The sequence below is a fragment of the Thunnus maccoyii genome, chromosome 18 (assembly GCF_910596095.1).
Source record: "Thunnus maccoyii chromosome 18, fThuMac1.1, whole genome shotgun sequence".
In the NCBI taxonomy this organism is placed as follows: Eukaryota; Metazoa; Chordata; class Actinopteri; order Scombriformes; family Scombridae; genus Thunnus; species Thunnus maccoyii.
The window spans coordinates 15,726,622-15,743,167 of NC_056550.1; the positions used below are offsets into that span (position 1 = coordinate 15,726,622).

General features: G+C 41.3%; 2 protein-coding genes and 1 non-coding gene across 8 annotated transcripts; all 3 read left to right on the plus strand.

The window, feature by feature from the left end:
- The first annotated feature begins 1,584 nt into the window (after nucleotides 1-1,584).
- LOC121884652 (tubulin epsilon and delta complex protein 2) lies at nucleotides 1,585-10,088 on the plus strand. Of its 6 annotated transcripts, none has more exons than XM_042393584.1 (12): nucleotides 2,749-2,916; nucleotides 3,143-3,254; nucleotides 4,737-4,795; nucleotides 5,303-5,734; nucleotides 5,855-5,891; nucleotides 6,015-6,068; nucleotides 6,160-6,238; nucleotides 7,311-7,455; nucleotides 7,763-7,858; nucleotides 8,732-8,925; nucleotides 9,053-9,122; nucleotides 9,864-10,088. In XM_042393584.1, exons 1-12 carry the CDS (start codon nucleotides 2,874-2,876, stop codon nucleotides 9,869-9,871), a joined length of 1,329 nt encoding a protein of 442 aa, XP_042249518.1. In that variant the 5' UTR covers nucleotides 2,749-2,873; the 3' UTR covers nucleotides 9,872-10,088. The 6 variants fall into 6 exon arrangements, with proteins under 6 accessions (XP_042249519.1, XP_042249518.1, XP_042249517.1 ...); XM_042393583.1 differs by having other exon boundaries at nucleotides 2,750-2,916; nucleotides 9,026-9,122; XM_042393581.1 differs by lacking the exon at nucleotides 9,864-10,088 and having other exon boundaries at nucleotides 2,750-2,916; nucleotides 9,026-9,724.
- On the plus strand, nucleotides 3,676-3,749 carry trnat-agu. The gene has a single exon. It is a non-coding gene; the product is annotated as a tRNA-Thr (tRNA).
- Nucleotides 10,089-10,495: 407 nt separating the features above from the next.
- LOC121884654 (transmembrane protein 100) lies at nucleotides 10,496-15,927 on the plus strand. Its single transcript, XM_042393587.1, has 2 exons — nucleotides 10,496-13,263; nucleotides 13,400-15,927. Exons 1-2 carry the CDS (start codon nucleotides 13,193-13,195, stop codon nucleotides 13,863-13,865), a joined length of 537 nt encoding a protein of 178 aa, XP_042249521.1. The 5' UTR covers nucleotides 10,496-13,192; the 3' UTR covers nucleotides 13,866-15,927.
- Nucleotides 15,928-16,546: the final 619 nt, after the last annotated feature.

Here is a 16,546-nt window from a genome sequence, read left to right on the forward strand (position 1 = left end):
CAAAGCCAGCTCCAAACACAGAGGCAACCTGAATCTTACTTTTCTTGCCACAGTTTGAACCTCAACATGTTGGTCTGCACCCCTTGGCCAAACAAAACAAGTTTCCCTCATGTTGTTTACACCGTGTGCTAGGATAATCTGCCAATTACAGATCATTGATTAATAAGGATTTTGCAGGTGTTTGTGCATACATATGATTCATGCATGCTGTTCATTGATGAATTATGTATGAGATGGTTGTTTGTGTGCTGGAGGGTATTTGTCCATCAGTGTGTGATTGTATGCGCGGTGTGTCTGACAGTCTACTGAAAGTATGTTGTGCATGTGTAAGAGTGTGTGTGTGTGTGTGTGTGTGTGCATATGTGAGAGAGGGAATGTGACAGAAAGAAAGTGTATGTATGTGCGTGTGCAAAAGTCAGAGCCTGATATTAATCTGGCAGCCGGCTGCAGTGTCAGATGCTCTGTTGGCGGGGCAGCTGAGTGCCCCCCCTTGCTTTGCTTCTGAGCCACAGGAGGCTGGTTGGGGAAAGATGAGCTAACAAGATGATTCACTTCCCTCCAATGGGGCCAGCAAGCTGTTGCCATTACATTAAATTGCTTTGGGAAGTGCTTTTGTGCCACTGATGCATTTTCAATAAGAAAGAAAGGGGACTTAACTCTAACTTCATATCCTTTTGGATGCTAGTCCATTTATAGATGAGTATGTCACAACACAAAAACAAAATGTCTGTTTGACAGCCATGTTCACTCTTATGAATGTGTTTCACTCTAGTCCACTGTGGACATGTGGTTTCAGTATACTGATTGCTTGGCTGGCTTTCAAAAGTTGCATCAAAAACACACTTCATAGAAAAGGCAGCAGGAGGTTCATGTCACCATACCACTGTTGGAGATAGCACCTGTGTTGTGATGCTTTAGATTACATCCTAGCAATCAATAGAGCAGAATAAATATGATGATAGAAACCTGAGATGGAGACACCTGTTTTGTACACCTGACTGGAGTGTAAACTGCAAAGTGAAAAGTTAAATATACCCTTTTCACTGCATATATTTTGATTTGTCCAACACAGGTGTAACAAAGTGCCACATTGCATTGCAGTAATTGCTGGACTGCAACATCATTAAGTTTATTAGTTCCACCTGTGCTTTTTCTGCTATGTCAAAATGTCTGCTGTGAAAAGGGTATATGAATGTAATTATCTCCGGACCAATAAGAAGCAAGAGCGCTTTGACGGTAGCAAGACTGTCAGCAAGCTAGACAACATATAAAGTGAGCAGATTCATGACAGACAATAAAAAAACTGGCAATGACCATCAAGCTATCTTGTTCTCAAGCTCACTGACAATAAAGCAGGTTTTTGTGGAAAAATGTTGCAACACAGTCTTTGTCATTCTTTACTCTCTAAGTAGACTTTCACATTCAGCATGATGGAGTTAGAGAGCTGCGTCTCTGTTAGGATCAGGCCAGGCTGTACAACAAAGTATAGAGAAATGCACAGCTGCAACTAATGGCATTAATTATGGCTCTGCTCCATTTCAATGAGCCTGCGATGAGCCAGGATGCATAATACCATGGCTCTGGCACACTTAAATGGAGTGCATCCATCATGTTATTAGTCACACTGGAGCTTGCCAAGTCAAAATTCCTGTTACGAGAAAGGTAAAAAAAAAATGTGTGCATTCAGACCATTCATTTACCATGTTTCATAATCACTTCCACTCATTGATACTCTAAAACGCTGAAGCGGTGTAGGACAACAGACACTGTGTTGGTGTGAGGATTGAAATTTCAGGTCAAGCATTGGTGTTAATTTAGAAAACAATAGTAATAATGCCTGACCTACTTCACTGGTGCTTCTGTATGAATGCCACTTCAGATGAGTGTACAAATCACATGTAATAGTTTTCATTGTGCATGGACAACAAGAGGCACTGAGCTGATAAACTGATGTGCACAACATGTAGGCTACTGGCATGGACATCACTTCTACTAATATGCCTCAGTGTTGTTGAAGTTGGTTGATAATTTACAATGTTATAAAGCCTCAACAGCAAATTAGCCAAGAGTTTAGTCATTTACTGAGTCTGTTTACTCTAATTTGCAAGAATTTTTAATAATTACCACTCACAGGGACACCAACTGCACAAAACTGTAAATGTAAATAGGCTTCTTGGGAACATAATTACAAATTTAATGAAAGTTGATATGAAAATGATAAACACTTCTCTTTAGAGTAATCATTTAAATTGGTAATTCGTATTTTATGGCACATTTATTCTTATCAAGAGCAGAATATGAGCAGAACCTGATTATTAAAAAGTGCTGGAAGTCTCCATCTAGATTTCTCATCCTTCTCTCTGATGATAACACTGCCGCTAAATTAAACAAGGCTCTATTTTTTTCTTTTTTAATTAATCTTTTTTTTTGTAGCACTGAAAAATCGTTGCACACAATATTAATTTAAAAATCATTGCATAAATGAGGGGTGAAGCTTTTACATCATTGTACTGACTGCAATATTTTTTTTATCCTAGGATGGCGAAGTCCTGACCCGCCTCACTCTGCCTCTGATTGGCTTACCCTGGTATTCTTACCCTAACTCTAACCAATCACACTCCTTATGCCTAAACCTAACCAACCCAGCAAACGAAGGCAACGAGTACTAGCCAATCAGAGGCAGAGTAGGGCGGGTCATGACTTCGCCATCCTAGGCTGCATAAAGAAGCAGCATCCCTGGGCAGCAAAGACACTTCTCGCGAGAAGTGAGAACTGATGTAGAGATGGAGCCACAAAGTTTTTCTTTGTGGTTTAGATTGATTAAAACAAAAACCTTACGGTATTTATTTGCTCACAAATGTTAGACAAGTATCATGACTGTGACCACCCTCTTGAACATATACACATTGCTTAACGGTCAGTAAGAAAGCAGAAATGTGACTTCCGCATCCGTTAAATTTGAATTCGCGGGTCAGCACCCAAAAAGCGAGCGTTAAATTGTTGTTTTATAGAAATATTATCAACTGACGATGTGTTTCCCCACCTTTTTGACAATTAGACGCATCCTAACATTGATTTAGCGTGTCAACCAATAGTTTAACAATTGGTTAATCGTGTCTTGTGTGTGGTCACGACAAAGCAGACACAAGCATGTCACTGCTCACCACGGTCGAGAAAGCTATCAAGTCATGCAAAGCTGAACAAGGCAAGATTAATGACTGCATTCAACTCTACAGAGAAATACTACACGCCCTGTAAGTACTGTACATCTGACTCAATAACCCACTTTTCTTATGGCTTCACTCCTACCGCCGGTGTCTCGTTTACTCGACGGGAACGAAACTTAATTTTTATGTTTACGACCACAAAACACGCATATTAAAGAAGAATGCTTTATATGCCGCAATTATTTATCGTACACGCTCATGTAAAGTACATATGAGATGGCAATCTTTGACTTTATGTTCTCTTAGCCCCAGTTTGTACCGCTCCTGTAGATACATGTCATGTAAAATACATGAGAAGCACAAACCGGGGCTACTGTTGTCTGAAACATCTGCAGACGTCATGGAGATAAAAAAAAGAAATAGTTTATATATCTATTATAACTCTCCATCTCAGTAAATTAAGAGGTTGATTTCATAAGATGACCTTCTGTGCACGAAGTCTTCATCCGGCGCTGTGGCTTAGTTGGTTAAAGCGCCTGTCTAGTAAACAGGAGATCCTGGGTTCGAATCCCAGCAGTGCCTTTTCTAGTACTCGGTGATGCGACGGTGTCCGCTCTTAATCACCGGGACTACTGCACAGTTCAGTCTGGACGTGTGCACAATATACTGATAGGACATTAAAGACAAATTTGTGGTGAAGTACATAGCGCTCGAGCATTAAATTGTCTGATATTTCTTTTTTTTATTCTGGCTGGTGTATCAGCATATATCTTGGCTAATAAGTAACAAAAAAACTGCATTACAGCAATCCCAAAGATATGTGTGAGGTAATTTGTGTAGAACTGCAACGATTATTTGATTAGTCAGTTGACAGAAAATTAAACTATTTTGATAATTAATTGATTGTTTTGAGTCTTTTTTTTTTTAAAGAAAAAACGCCAAAATGATATGATTGCAGCTTCTTAATATGGATATTTTCTGTTTTGTAAAATAATCTGTGTTAGTAAACTGAATATCTTTTGGTTGTGGACTATTGATCAGGGCAAAACAAGATATTTTAGGAAGCATCTTGGGCTTTGGGAAATGGTGGTTTTCACCATTTCTGACATTTTAAAGACCAAATAACTAATTGATTAATCGAGAAATGAATAATCAGATTAATCAATAATGAAAATAATCATTAGTCTTGAATTAGTGTCACCATTACATCGTAATATCCAACAGAGAGCACAGACTTATTTTTTCAACTTGATAATGTCCAGTACATATATTGGTCACAGTTCTTTAACAATCTAATTTAATACATGTTTATCAAAAAATATTGTTTATATTATGTGTTTTTGTCAAAAAATATCAGCTGATATATCATTATATACAGCCTCAAAAATCCACTATCATTTGGGATCTTTGGTAAACTGTATGTATCTACACAGAAAATAGTTATATCTATTAACAGAAAACTCTTACAAAACTGAAAGTTTCAGATGTAATTGTAATTTGGAAAACGCTTGTTAACACTGATGGTCTGATGAATTTATATGTATAGTCACATTCAGTCTTCTTCCACAGAACATCACAACCTCAGACACCCACTGACGAGTCAGAATCAACAGATGATGCTGCTACAGGTAATTATATTTTAATTATAGAGTCAAGTTAATTTTATTTGTATAGCCCAATATCACAAATCACAAATTTGCCTTTACAGTCTGAACATCCCCTGTCCTTAAACCCTTGATTCAAATAAGGAAAAATAAATTATATTTAAATTTTTTATTTTATTTATTAGGGAAAATCTTCCTTAACCTTTGGCACCCATGTTAAAAAAGGCACCCAGAAATAGAATAAAACATCATATATGTACATTTCAGCATTTTTGGTTAATGTAGCCAAGTAGTGAGAGATGAGAGCAATCATGTATAATGTTATGAATAAGAGTGAATTTTCACACTTCATTCTTTCAGCCTTGTATTGTGCTGTATGTAAAGTTGTAAATTAATTGTGTATGTTCTTAAATCACTATGTGTTAAGTACTCCATGCTGCCAATCTCACCACATCTTTCTTGTAGACTTTGCGGTTAATTAAATGACTGAACTATAACCACATGTTTGCATGCTGTGTTTGCTGTGTTCAGATACAGATACCTCACCAGGGGAGAAAGAAGATATAGAATTGCTTGAGCGAGCACTGGAGAAAGCCCTTTGGGTTCGCACTGGCACAGGGCCTTTGAAAAAAGGTGCTGACAGAAATCAACAATCTGTACCTGGAAAGGAACCAGCTACTACAATTGCCACATCCAAAGAAGCATTTATAGGAAATCAGACAAACAATAGATCAACTTCTAAATCTGCCAGTCTTGACAGAAAGGAGCACAGAAAGCCTGTAACATCTGTATCCTCCATGGTGGGCTCAAGACCTTCAGCTAGCTACAATCGTGGAAAGTGCAATACCACAATAAATAGAAACTTAATCCGGAGCCGTTCTGTCTCATCATCGGGGACTGTTCATCGCCAGACTGCAAGGAAATCGCAGCAGGCTGTCTCGGCATCTGGCAGTCTTGATCATGGTCAGTTACACATCTCAACACTCCACTCTAAAAACAAGACTGTTAGAAGTAGCGTGCTGAGTGGTGAGGACTTGGGCCACATGCCCCCATCAAATAACACAGTGCCTGTTTCACACACAGATGACACAGGAGCTCACAGATTACCTCAACAGAATGGGTATGTATCATACAGATGGAGCACAAAGAAGATAACTATGCTTTGTCAGTTACAGTCGGGAGGGCTGAACATTTTGTTTTATGTGCTATTGTAATAATTTTGATTGCTTTTACTCCATGGCAGGATACCTTTTGAGCAGGCAACAAAATGGAAGTCTCTGAGGATCAAGCAAAACAGGTGGCCAAAATCAGCCCATTGATTTTGTGAGAATGTTACATCATTTTCCACAATTTCTGTTTTGACGCTTCCTTCACTACGTTATCTTCAGGTTGTGGGACAAAGTAATTGCTGTGCAAAGGAAACCTGTGCCTGGGAGGAGTCACTTCATGGAGAGAATGAGTGCTACGGTATCCTTCCTCTTTCTAGTGAAGCCTGTCAAAATGGTGTGGGAAACCTTAGACATGTTTTCCTTGTGTAAAGTTGAGCTTGGAAATATACTCTAGTATCACAGTCTACTAAGAATTCCACAGCTACTGATTTCCATTCCCCGGCTCTAAAAAATCAACAGAATAGATAGATTGACAGACTGACACATGGATAAATGTGTTTAATAAAACTCAACGCAATAAATACTCTTTAAAGTGCTAACACAGAGCAAATAAAGAATTCAAAAGATCTAACAGCCAGCAGTAGTAAACAGAGGTGGGGGACTCGAGTCACATGACTTGACTCGAGTCGCAAATTTGAAGACTTGAGACTTGCTTCGCTATCACAGATAAAAGACTCGACTTGGCTTTGACTTGGTATTCATGATTTGAGACTTGACTAGACTTGAGACAGATGACTCGAAAGGAGTAGGATATTTTTTATAAAATATTTGCATTTTTCTAGATGGATTTTTCAAGATTAACTTATGTTAGACTTGGCTTTGACTCAATTGTTTCAGTTTTATTTATTATAATATAATAATTTCTGAGACTCACTCTCCATTGTTGTTCATTCAGGAGGGTCGTTATTGATTGCCACAAAATGTCAAATATCAGTAAGATTTATAAGGTGTAAGCAGGCTGCAACAGTTTTCATTAATGTTGAAAATAAAACTCAACTTTTCATGACAACTGTCTTTTAGCTGACTTTATATGTGGAAACAGGGGTAGATCATCAGAATTTCGTATGACAGGTGACTTGCTTGACCTGAGCAATGTCTTGACTTGTCTTGCTTAACTTAATGTTAATGTTAACTTATAACAGGGACTCGACTTGCTTGATTCTCACCATAGTAACGTGGGACTTGCTTGAGACTTGAAAGTTAAGACTTGAGACTTGCTCGTGACTTGAACATATGTGACTTACTCCCACCTCTGGTGATAAATACTCATAAAGGCCAGTGTGTTTCCGAACAACTTTGATTAATACACTTTCATTTGCCCAAGCAGTCTGGATACCAAGTGTGTTGTCCATGACCCTGTCCCTCTGTAGTTCCCCAAGGATTGGCCGTGTGGTAGCCCAGATCAGACCAGGGTTTTGGTCGACAGGTTGACTCACCAGGGGCATAACCTCATCGAGCACTACCAGACACAGGAGCTTCTGGAAAAACAGACCATAGAAGGCGTCACAGAGCTGGGTAAAATCCTGAACAGAATTACACATGCAAACGCATAAAATTAAGAGTGAAGGAGTGAGGATAAATAAAGTTGATGGATGACACAAGTGCATGTGTGGGTGAGAAAATGATCATCTGGGAAGAAATACCACAGAGAGTTGGCAGAAAGTGACTTTCTGAGAGCCATTTAGACTGATATCAGTGCTGAGCTTTACCTCTGCTCAGATTGTACTACGAACATAATTAACACAGTGCAATTCAACTCTATTTGCTCCTGTAATAATGTTTCTAGTGTACTTATGTTTTTTCATTGTGTATTTTAATGTAGGTAGTAAAGCAAACAAGAGTGATTCCTATCTGACACCTGAAAAGTTTCAGATGACAGCAGCAGAGCTCCAGAACTTCACAGACCAAATGAAACAAGGTAGGAATCCTAACATAACCCATGTTTTTTTGAAGCATCATGTATGTTTCCTTCTAAATGAATGACGTGTTAACTTGTCTGAGATTTTATGTAGGTGGTCATGAGCGGGACTAAAAAAAGTAACAGTACCAGGGTCAGATACTTGTATAATAAAGAGGACATTGGTGGTGATATTGTGACCCTGTGTTTGACTCTGGTTACCCAGCTGTGTTTGAATTAGCATGTCTGGGTGTCAGTATCACTCACTCAGTACCTACAGTATGTAACACAGTATAATTTCCATTACCTCCAAAGATACAATCATAATGAAGTTGATTGCCCAGAGATTTTCCGTTCGCAACACTCAAATGACCGTATCACCTTCAGGCAGGGAGTTTTGTTTATATTTACTGGTAATAGTTCCAGTGCAGCACAAGTATGTTGCTAAAGCCAGTGCGAGAGAGAAGTTTCCAGTCATTTCGAACTCCCTGCTTAGTCGACTCACCTCCATCTGGTGTTGTCATGTCCACTGTTCAGTAAGTATTTTATTTCAGAGCATTCTGTTTTCCACCGAAGGATTTATCATTTATTGCGCTTTAATAGCATTTGAAAAGTGATTTTGATCAAGGCATTGTGCTAACGAGTTAACGCAGCCTCTCCATCTTGGCGTATGGAAAATGAAAACAGAGCTGCAGTGAAGCCTCGGTGCCAGATCAGTACTTTCCTTGGTCTCGACAGATCCCCCTCTCTGTGACGGTGGAGTTTTAAAGCTGTCTATCCTGACGTGGCTAGGCAAGGGCCTAGCTATTTAAAGATGAGGCAGCAGAGCAGAAAAACGTTTTAGGGTACGGTTGCTCACGCTCACGCTCTAAAAATAACCGTATTTTCCGTCAGAGTGGGAAGCATGGGATCGATGGAGGCCAGAGGGAGGTTGTCTTTGCCCCGTTGGGGCAAATGGCGAGTGGGGAGATGGGATAATTGCACCCCTGCCCCTGACTGTAACCTACACAACAGAGGCAGAGCTCAGAGAGCTGGAGAAGCTGAGGTTTAGGGTGGCACTGCTGCAACAGGAGATTTACCTCGAACAGGTAAGGGTTGTAATCTTGATTGACACTTAATTGTGCTAACTAATTAGACAGCCTATGTGTTACGAAGAATGTAATGTGCTGACAGTCTTTTCTGTGACAGGCTCTGTCGGACACTCTGTCCCCACAGCTTTCATCTGTTGTACCTGGATGTCCAGACCACAGTGTGCTGAGAGACATGTACTCCCTGCTGGGTGAAGGTGGGGAGCGTTTCCCTGCCATAGTCCTGGACTCTGAGCCTGACTGACTACTGAGCATATTAGACTGTATTACCAATTTATATGGTACTCTTGTACAATCTAATGCAATCCCTGTTTGTCCATCCCATTCATGCATGAGAGGGACAACATATTAGAAACAACTCTCATTATAGTGCAATCCCGTGCAACACCGTGTGAATGATAGCCTTTCTGACAAGCTCAATAAAACATGAACATTATAAACTTCACAAAAATGGGATTATCGCAGGACCAAGAGTAACAGGTGTACCTAATAAGCCCAAGTAAACCCAGTAATATTCATTCATTTTTGAAATTATTTAGAAGAATGTTGTTTTGTGTGCTGTGACTGTATTTAATCTGTCTGATGCCATGTAATAATGTGCATGATGGAAAAAAACAAGAATGAGATTGTCCTTCTTTAATGTTGTTTCTGATTTTGAATTACACTGGTTACAAAATGTTGACATAAATCTGTACAATATCACAAATACTACATGATATCAGCATGTGGCCAAATAGATTTTACAGTCTGAATGTTTGTAATTCCTGTTGGTCTTCTTATAAATATTTTACTTTGAACATGTTATGTTTTATTTTTGTAATGCTTCAGCTATAATTTTAGGTTAATGAATTATATGAATTATATTTTAATTTAACATTTCTCAGTTTAATTATGATATGTGACAATTAATAATTAGTGATGGAAACATTTTATTTCAGGTCACTGATGGAGCTCTTGCAATACCGGCTGTGCCAGCAGGTGGCACTCAACACACAGAAGTGACCACAGAACACTCAGCAGGTGTCTTATGTTAACAGCTTGTTTATTTAATGACTAGCTGTTGCATCACAATCAATCAATAAATTGTCAGTTAGGTTCAATCTGAGACCTAGAATCACATGTGGAAACAACACTAGTTCTTATAAAACACTAATAAACAGTGGTTAGCAATCAGTGTGCCGCACGATTGTCGGCCTGCTGGTCGGTGGATTGAAGTGATGTGGAGGAACAATAGAGGTGTTTCATCCTTTTTTTAATCCTGTCTTTCACTGAAGACAGCAGGGACGCCATGACTTCATGCTCATCCTACGTACATTCTAGTTTCTTCCCACTGTGGTAGATCTGAGTTTCTGTAGAGCTTATGTGAATTAATGTGTTTGTTAGCCATGTGATGGACCAGCAACCTTTGTACAGTGTTTCCTTTCCTTATGCACGGTGTCAACCATGACCTGGAATATGAAGTAATAAAACAAGGGAACCCAGATACCCTACCAGTCATAGTGTTTCTCCATATGATATGTTTGTTTGGCATAACCGGGCATACATTGAATGACAGATAACACATATGGGGCCAATACTATGTCTCTGTGATCAGAGAAAATTGTAGTTTTGCCCGCCACATATGCGAAGTGAGGGAGTAGGCTATGTGAGATGCAAGAGGGCTTTGAGAAGCCTTAAAAGCTCATGCCCACAGATGATGTGTGGATGGCACGGGCTGTGCCAGACTGGGCAACAGGTGGCGCTGGGTTCACACAGCAGGACGTGGGTGTTTTAGCCCTGCTGCATCGATCCTCATGTACACACAAACACAGAGACATACACACCCAAAGCCGGCTGAGTCACAAAGACAATACACTTGGGGGCCTGCTTCTCTGCATGCTGCAAGCTGGAAAGATTAGAAAAGGAAGGGGACTCTTCAAGCTTCAGATTGTCTGGTAGGTAACAGACAATAGGAGTGCATTAACTCAAGCCACTGCTCCTGGCTTAAGTGAGAAAATCACTCACGTGTGTTCACAAGACCTATGTTCCAGCAACAGAATTGTCTCACCACTCATGGATTGCAGCCAAGTCATCTGTATGAGACTGTAGCAATGTGCGGCAGGCCTCTGGTCCGCCCATACAGTCTTGGATCAGTGTGTGTGAAGACAGTAGAGGAGGAGGCAGTGAAGCATCCTTGAGATCACGTCAACACTACATACAGGTCCCACTGGGAGTGGCGCCTACGCAATTCAGCCTTCCTGTGACCTGCATACATGAGCTGTTGCATGGCTCTGGCTGTCACCAGCAGAACTCTTCCACTCCTGCCAGCATGGCCTGGCCCTGCCCAGGTTACCCATGTCTCACGCCTGTGTTCCACTTTTCTCACGCCTTTTTTTTGTCACATAATGGAAGATCCAAAGCAGTTTTATTTTCCATGGAAGAAGCTTCATTTTCTTTCCCATGTCAGCACTGCTGTATGTCACACGTACTCTTACTCAGAGAGGGACGGAATTGAATAACCGTTCACATTCCTTCCTTCTGTTTCACTTTTTCAGCTTTTTTCTTTTCCCTTTTTCAGTGCCCAGAGTCCACTGCACAAGACACTGGAGTCCAAGTACAAATCCACAGAAACCGAACAGTGCTACTAGGAATCCACTTCTCTCCTTCACATGCCCATTGCTCTTGAACATCTCTTTTCTCCTGCACCCTTGCCCTTCACAAACACATTCCTCACTTCCTTTCTTTTGCTTCTCTTTTGCTTGTCTACAGCTCTAATGACTGTTGAGCTACAGCAGAGGTTGTTAAGTCAGTGTGGTCATCACTTATGCTGCATTAGTGTGTATCATTTGATTTCCCCCACCATTCAGCTTTTTCTAGGCCAGCTTCCTCCGTCAAGTTGTTTTTTTTCTGTCAAGGAAAAGAATACAGTGGTTTAAAAAATCAGTTGTCCCATACTAATGGAGGCATGTTTGGCATTTATATGAGAATATTAGATATCTGTTAATCGGATAATGTGTCCCTTGTGGGCATTAAAGAGAAGTAATCCTTTAATCTAATTATGAGTGGATAACCTATAGCTAAGCTTAAGTCATGCTACTGTTTTATAACTGTATAGATATGTTATTTTAAACCCATTATTAAAGCTTGTAGGTTGCTAGATGGTCCCACATCTCTACTTTTTGGATTCCCACAATGTCTTTGACTTTTACTTTTTGGACATATATTGAGGTCAAATCATCAAATGTACATTATTTTAAACATCAGTGTATGCATTTTTACCCCTATAATTGAAGGTAAAGGTACAAACTCTAAAGCCATTCAGGATTCATCATTCAGCATCAACTTGCCATATTATGTTCACAGTTCATTTTCAGAAACCTTTGAGCGAAAAAAAAAAGATAAAATGTAAATCCATATTCAGTTGTGTACACATATTTATCCTTCTACAACGTGGCTTTTTCCATATATATGAGTTAGATTAGCAAATTTAGGAGAAGAGAGTTGTCTGGATTGATTTTATTTTCATGGAGGAGAGAGCTGAGCGTAGTAGGGATTATCTACTACTAGCTTGCCTTCCATTCAGCAAGGACTGGCACCAGCAGTGTGAGTGGGTGGGAAATGAGTGGGGGCTGCCTGTGTTTTTCATGAGTCTGTTTCTGTCTTGTGTGGGCATGCTCAATAGTGTATTTACACTTTCATTATAGAGGCACTGTATATTTGACGTTCTCTACCAGTGTCCTCAGATGTCTGCATGCACATAAAAGGAAGAGAGTGTGGGTGGCTGTAGGGTTTCTGTTTGATGCTGTTGTCCACGCAAGAGCTGGTGGGGTGTGATGGCAGCACCATTACTGTATGATTTCCATATGGAGGTGACACATCTGTGCTATTGCGGTGTGGGCTGAGATACCCCTTTCCCCATCAAGTAAATGAAAAAAAGTAGCTTTCCAATCTGAGATGATGAAAGATTATCCTTTCTCCACAGATTTTTAGTCAGCAAAAAGGTTTCTTTATTCCCCAGAGGACGCTTTTACTCTGCAGAACAACAACAAAAAAAAAGACTGCAATTGAGAGCCAGTGATGGGGAGATGAAGAAAAGAGGGAGCAGTTAACTCTTCTCCCCTCCCCCTTCCTGTTCTTCGTCAACCCCTGTTCTCCCTGCTTCAATGTTTGACGTCACACAAAAGAAGACCAATGAGAGCAATTGGACGTCCCCGTTTTTCTTCCCAGGCTCCTCCCCTTCCCATGGTCCCTTATATATCTCCCGTCACTACATTCAGCACAGTGTACAATGTGCTGCCAGAGAGCCAGCAGGCAGTGCACAGAGAAACAGCCAGAGAGGGAGGGAGAGAAAGGGAAAGTGTGAGTGGATTTCAGCGCTGACTTAAAAGCATTCTTCCAACACGCTCCAGTCACTTCTCAGGTCTCATTTAGACCTCTTTCTCCTTTCTCTGTCTCTTTATCTCTGCCTTTCTCTGTATCTTTTCTGTTCCTCCAGGCCGGACCTGACTACAAACGGGATTCAAGAGGCCAACGCTGCAGTGTGGTTTCAGGATCCACCAGCCCACACCGTTAGGATGGGCTGTACGACAGGCCACCTGGCTTGCCAACCGCAGCCTCAGACCTCAGGGCAGGAGGGTCAGTCCCTGGAGGCTGGTGGTGCCAAAGTTCCAGAGGTGCTCTCCTCCTTGGAGCGTCTGTCCCAGGCCACTGGAGGCATGGAGAAGTCCTGGTACCGCTGCATCTTTCCCTTTGGAATCATCTCTTTGGTGATTGGTGTAGCAGGGACAGGGGTGACCTACACCTATAATGACCTGCCTCAAACCAAAGTGGTGTCAGTGGTGCTACTCATCATGGGGATTTTGCTGTTGCTGATGGCCACTGCCTGTTGGACTGTCCACAAGAAGAAGAGAAGGAAAAAGAAAGAGGGAGGCTCATTCACCTCTGAGCAATGTCCCCTGTGAAACTCATGGAGGAAACAGTTGTAGGAACTTGAAAGCAGAGACATGCCCAGGGTTGGGAGCTCAAGGTTTGGCTAAGAAAGCCGCTACTCCACCTCCTCCTAGCGCCAAATCCCCTCTATTCTTTATCACAGAGTTTGGCACAGCTCATACCGGAGATTACTTGGGCTGAGAAATTATAGAGAGAGGAGGGACAGATAGACAGGACACTGAAGATCTGTTTAGTCTGTGAGGTTTGGACCATTTTGGATTAGCAAGGAGGGATCACCAACACCTCACACACTCTTTTATCATCAGACAGCAGGTGTCCAGTGTCAAAACAACCTCCAAGGAGACACACACAAATATGCATTGCACGCTGCATGCATATTTACACACATGGATACATGGCCCTCACAGTCCTCACTCACATATGCACTAGCAGTCACAGTGGGAGCTCACACAGACACCCAACACGCTATGCAGAGCTTCTGCTGGAGTCAATGCTGGCGTCACTAGGCACGTCAGTCACAGCATTCCTCCTGCCAGGACAGGTGACTCTCAAAGAGGCCAGAAGTGGGCCAAAGACGGCAACCTGATACCCAGCTGAAAGAGCAGCGCACCCGCGTCAGCGGCCAGCGTCATTCACTCGTCCTGTGACACCGCAGCAATGTGTTGGGGGCTTTTTTTACGCAATGGGAGAGTGGAACTTGAGTCCAGCAGGATCTTACTGGCATCTGTGTGGACGATGAGCTGGAGAGGGCAGAGGACCTGCTGGGGAAGTGGAAGGTGTTAGCGTATGCATGTGGTCAAATAAAGATTCTGGTGAACTGAAAGACTGTTGGACCTTGGACTTCATTGCTAAGGAACAAAAGATTTGCACACATGGCAATGTCCATGTCATAAAAGGCCTTTTGTAGCTTCAGCTTCACATTACAAAGGAGTGGGTCACTGACTTTCTGACTGACTGATTGCTCTCCTGACAATGTGCGAGCATTTACGCCCAGCCTAGTGTCTACGTGGGGTACCTCACCTCCACACAGGCCAGGCCAGGATTACTGAAGGACACTGCCCGAGGGAACATGCCACTGCGGGGACACTTTGACTGATCCTACTCTCCTACAGCCCCTCCCGCTTGGTGCCTTGAGCAAGAACACATGGAAAAAGGCTCTGTCACATTCCCCCACTTCCATCTGAACTCCTGAGAATATCCCCCCTCGCTCGCTCTCTCTTTACCCCATCAGGACTTTCCTCATCCCTCCCACATGCCTTTCCACTATTTCCTCCATCCAACATCCTCAGTTTCTGCCTTGATTCCAGTCATTTCCTTGACATAGCCCAGTGTGTACAGCCTTTTGATACACAAATTAGGACGCACACACTTAAATTTAAACCCCACCATCAACAGATGTCTGTCTTTATTTCTTTGTGCCAAAGAAAGAAGATTATTTTCTCTCTCACAGTGGAAAGAATATTGACTGAGAGTGAGTGGCAAATCCCTTTGTCAGTCTGAAAATAGGGTACAAGGCTGTTCTCTAGTGAATACTGATCATGTTTGTGCTCTGAGTGACTCTGGGGTTTCCCTTTCCTACGCTTTTTCTTTCAGAGAGAGTGGCTGAATGTAGCTGTGAATAGGTTCTTTCTGTTGGTGTGTGGTCTCATGATGAGACACACAATGGCATTTTATTCTTGTCTTAAACATTCTTGCGTAGGACAGAAAACGCAAATCACGGAAGGAGAAAGTGCAATGTACAGAATGTATAGAGCTTGAAAGGAGTCTAGACTGTCTCCAGTGAAGGACTGTGTAGTAGCACCCCTTTACCCTTGAAAACTATCATTGATCACTATTGCATCGATCCCAGCTACCATGTTAGTGACGTTTGTTGCTGAGTAAAATGTGTCTATGCATCCAGAGGTAGCAGTTAATACACAATGCCAAAGACTTTCCAATTACCCGGCTGCAGTCACCTTCCTGCTTCAATAGAGATTGCAGGGTACAAAGGAGTGATGTCTGCGCAATGTCAGTCTATTCCCTCTTTTTTTTGAGACAATGTTGCCTCAAAAAAAGAGAATAAAATGATGATGATGATGATGATTATTATTATTATTGTATAACATTATAATTTATAATACTATAATTATTATAATTGCTATAATAACTATTATTCTAATAAAATTATTAACAGTGTGCAGACCTCACTCCTTTTTACCTTGTAATGAAATTTTTTTTGTCTCGTACCTGAATAATTTGCCTGGATGTGCATACACTTGGTCCCTCTCCTGCTTCAATGGACACAGTACAGTGGATCAGTCCTATCTGACACTTTTTTTGCAGCTCATTGTGCATTTGAATGTTCTCTTGCATAGTGATTTGCATAGTCAGCCAAAGTCTGTTACTTTCAACAAAGGGAAGAAATCAGGCAAAAAGAAGTAATGGTGGAACACAAAAGCAGAAACTGGCATGTCATTCCTTTCACCTTTATGTAGGAGTGGGGAGCTATCCTTGTGGTTAGATTGGGATGAGTCATCCGGAACAGAAAAGTATTATTCTTAGGGGATATGATGCATTACAGCAGCAACTAACTGGATGTGGAGAATGTCATTTATGAACCTTTCTTCTTTGACAAAAAGGATTAACATAGATCAGTTTGTACCTGCAAACACCTGCATATGGCCACATCAACCCTGTGTTTCTTTTAAGGTTA

Coding starts and splice junctions, on each gene's coding strand:
- LOC121884652 (XM_042393581.1), top strand. CDS start 2,874: ATGACTGTGACCACCCTCTTGAACATATACACATTGCTTAACG. Junction 5,735..5,854: donor ATCTGGCAGTCTTGATCATG/GTCAGTTACACA, acceptor TTTCACACACAG/ATGACACAGGAGCTCACAGA. Junction 5,892..6,014: donor AGATTACCTCAACAGAATGG/GTATGTATCATA, acceptor ACTCCATGGCAG/GATACCTTTTGAGCAGGCAA.
- LOC121884654 (XM_042393587.1), top strand. CDS start 13,193: ATGTGCTGCCAGAGAGCCAGCAGGCAGTGCACAGAGAAACAGCCAGAG. Junction 13,264..13,399: donor GAGGGAGAGAAAGGGAAAGT/GTGAGTGGATTT, acceptor CTGTTCCTCCAG/GCCGGACCTGACTACAAACG.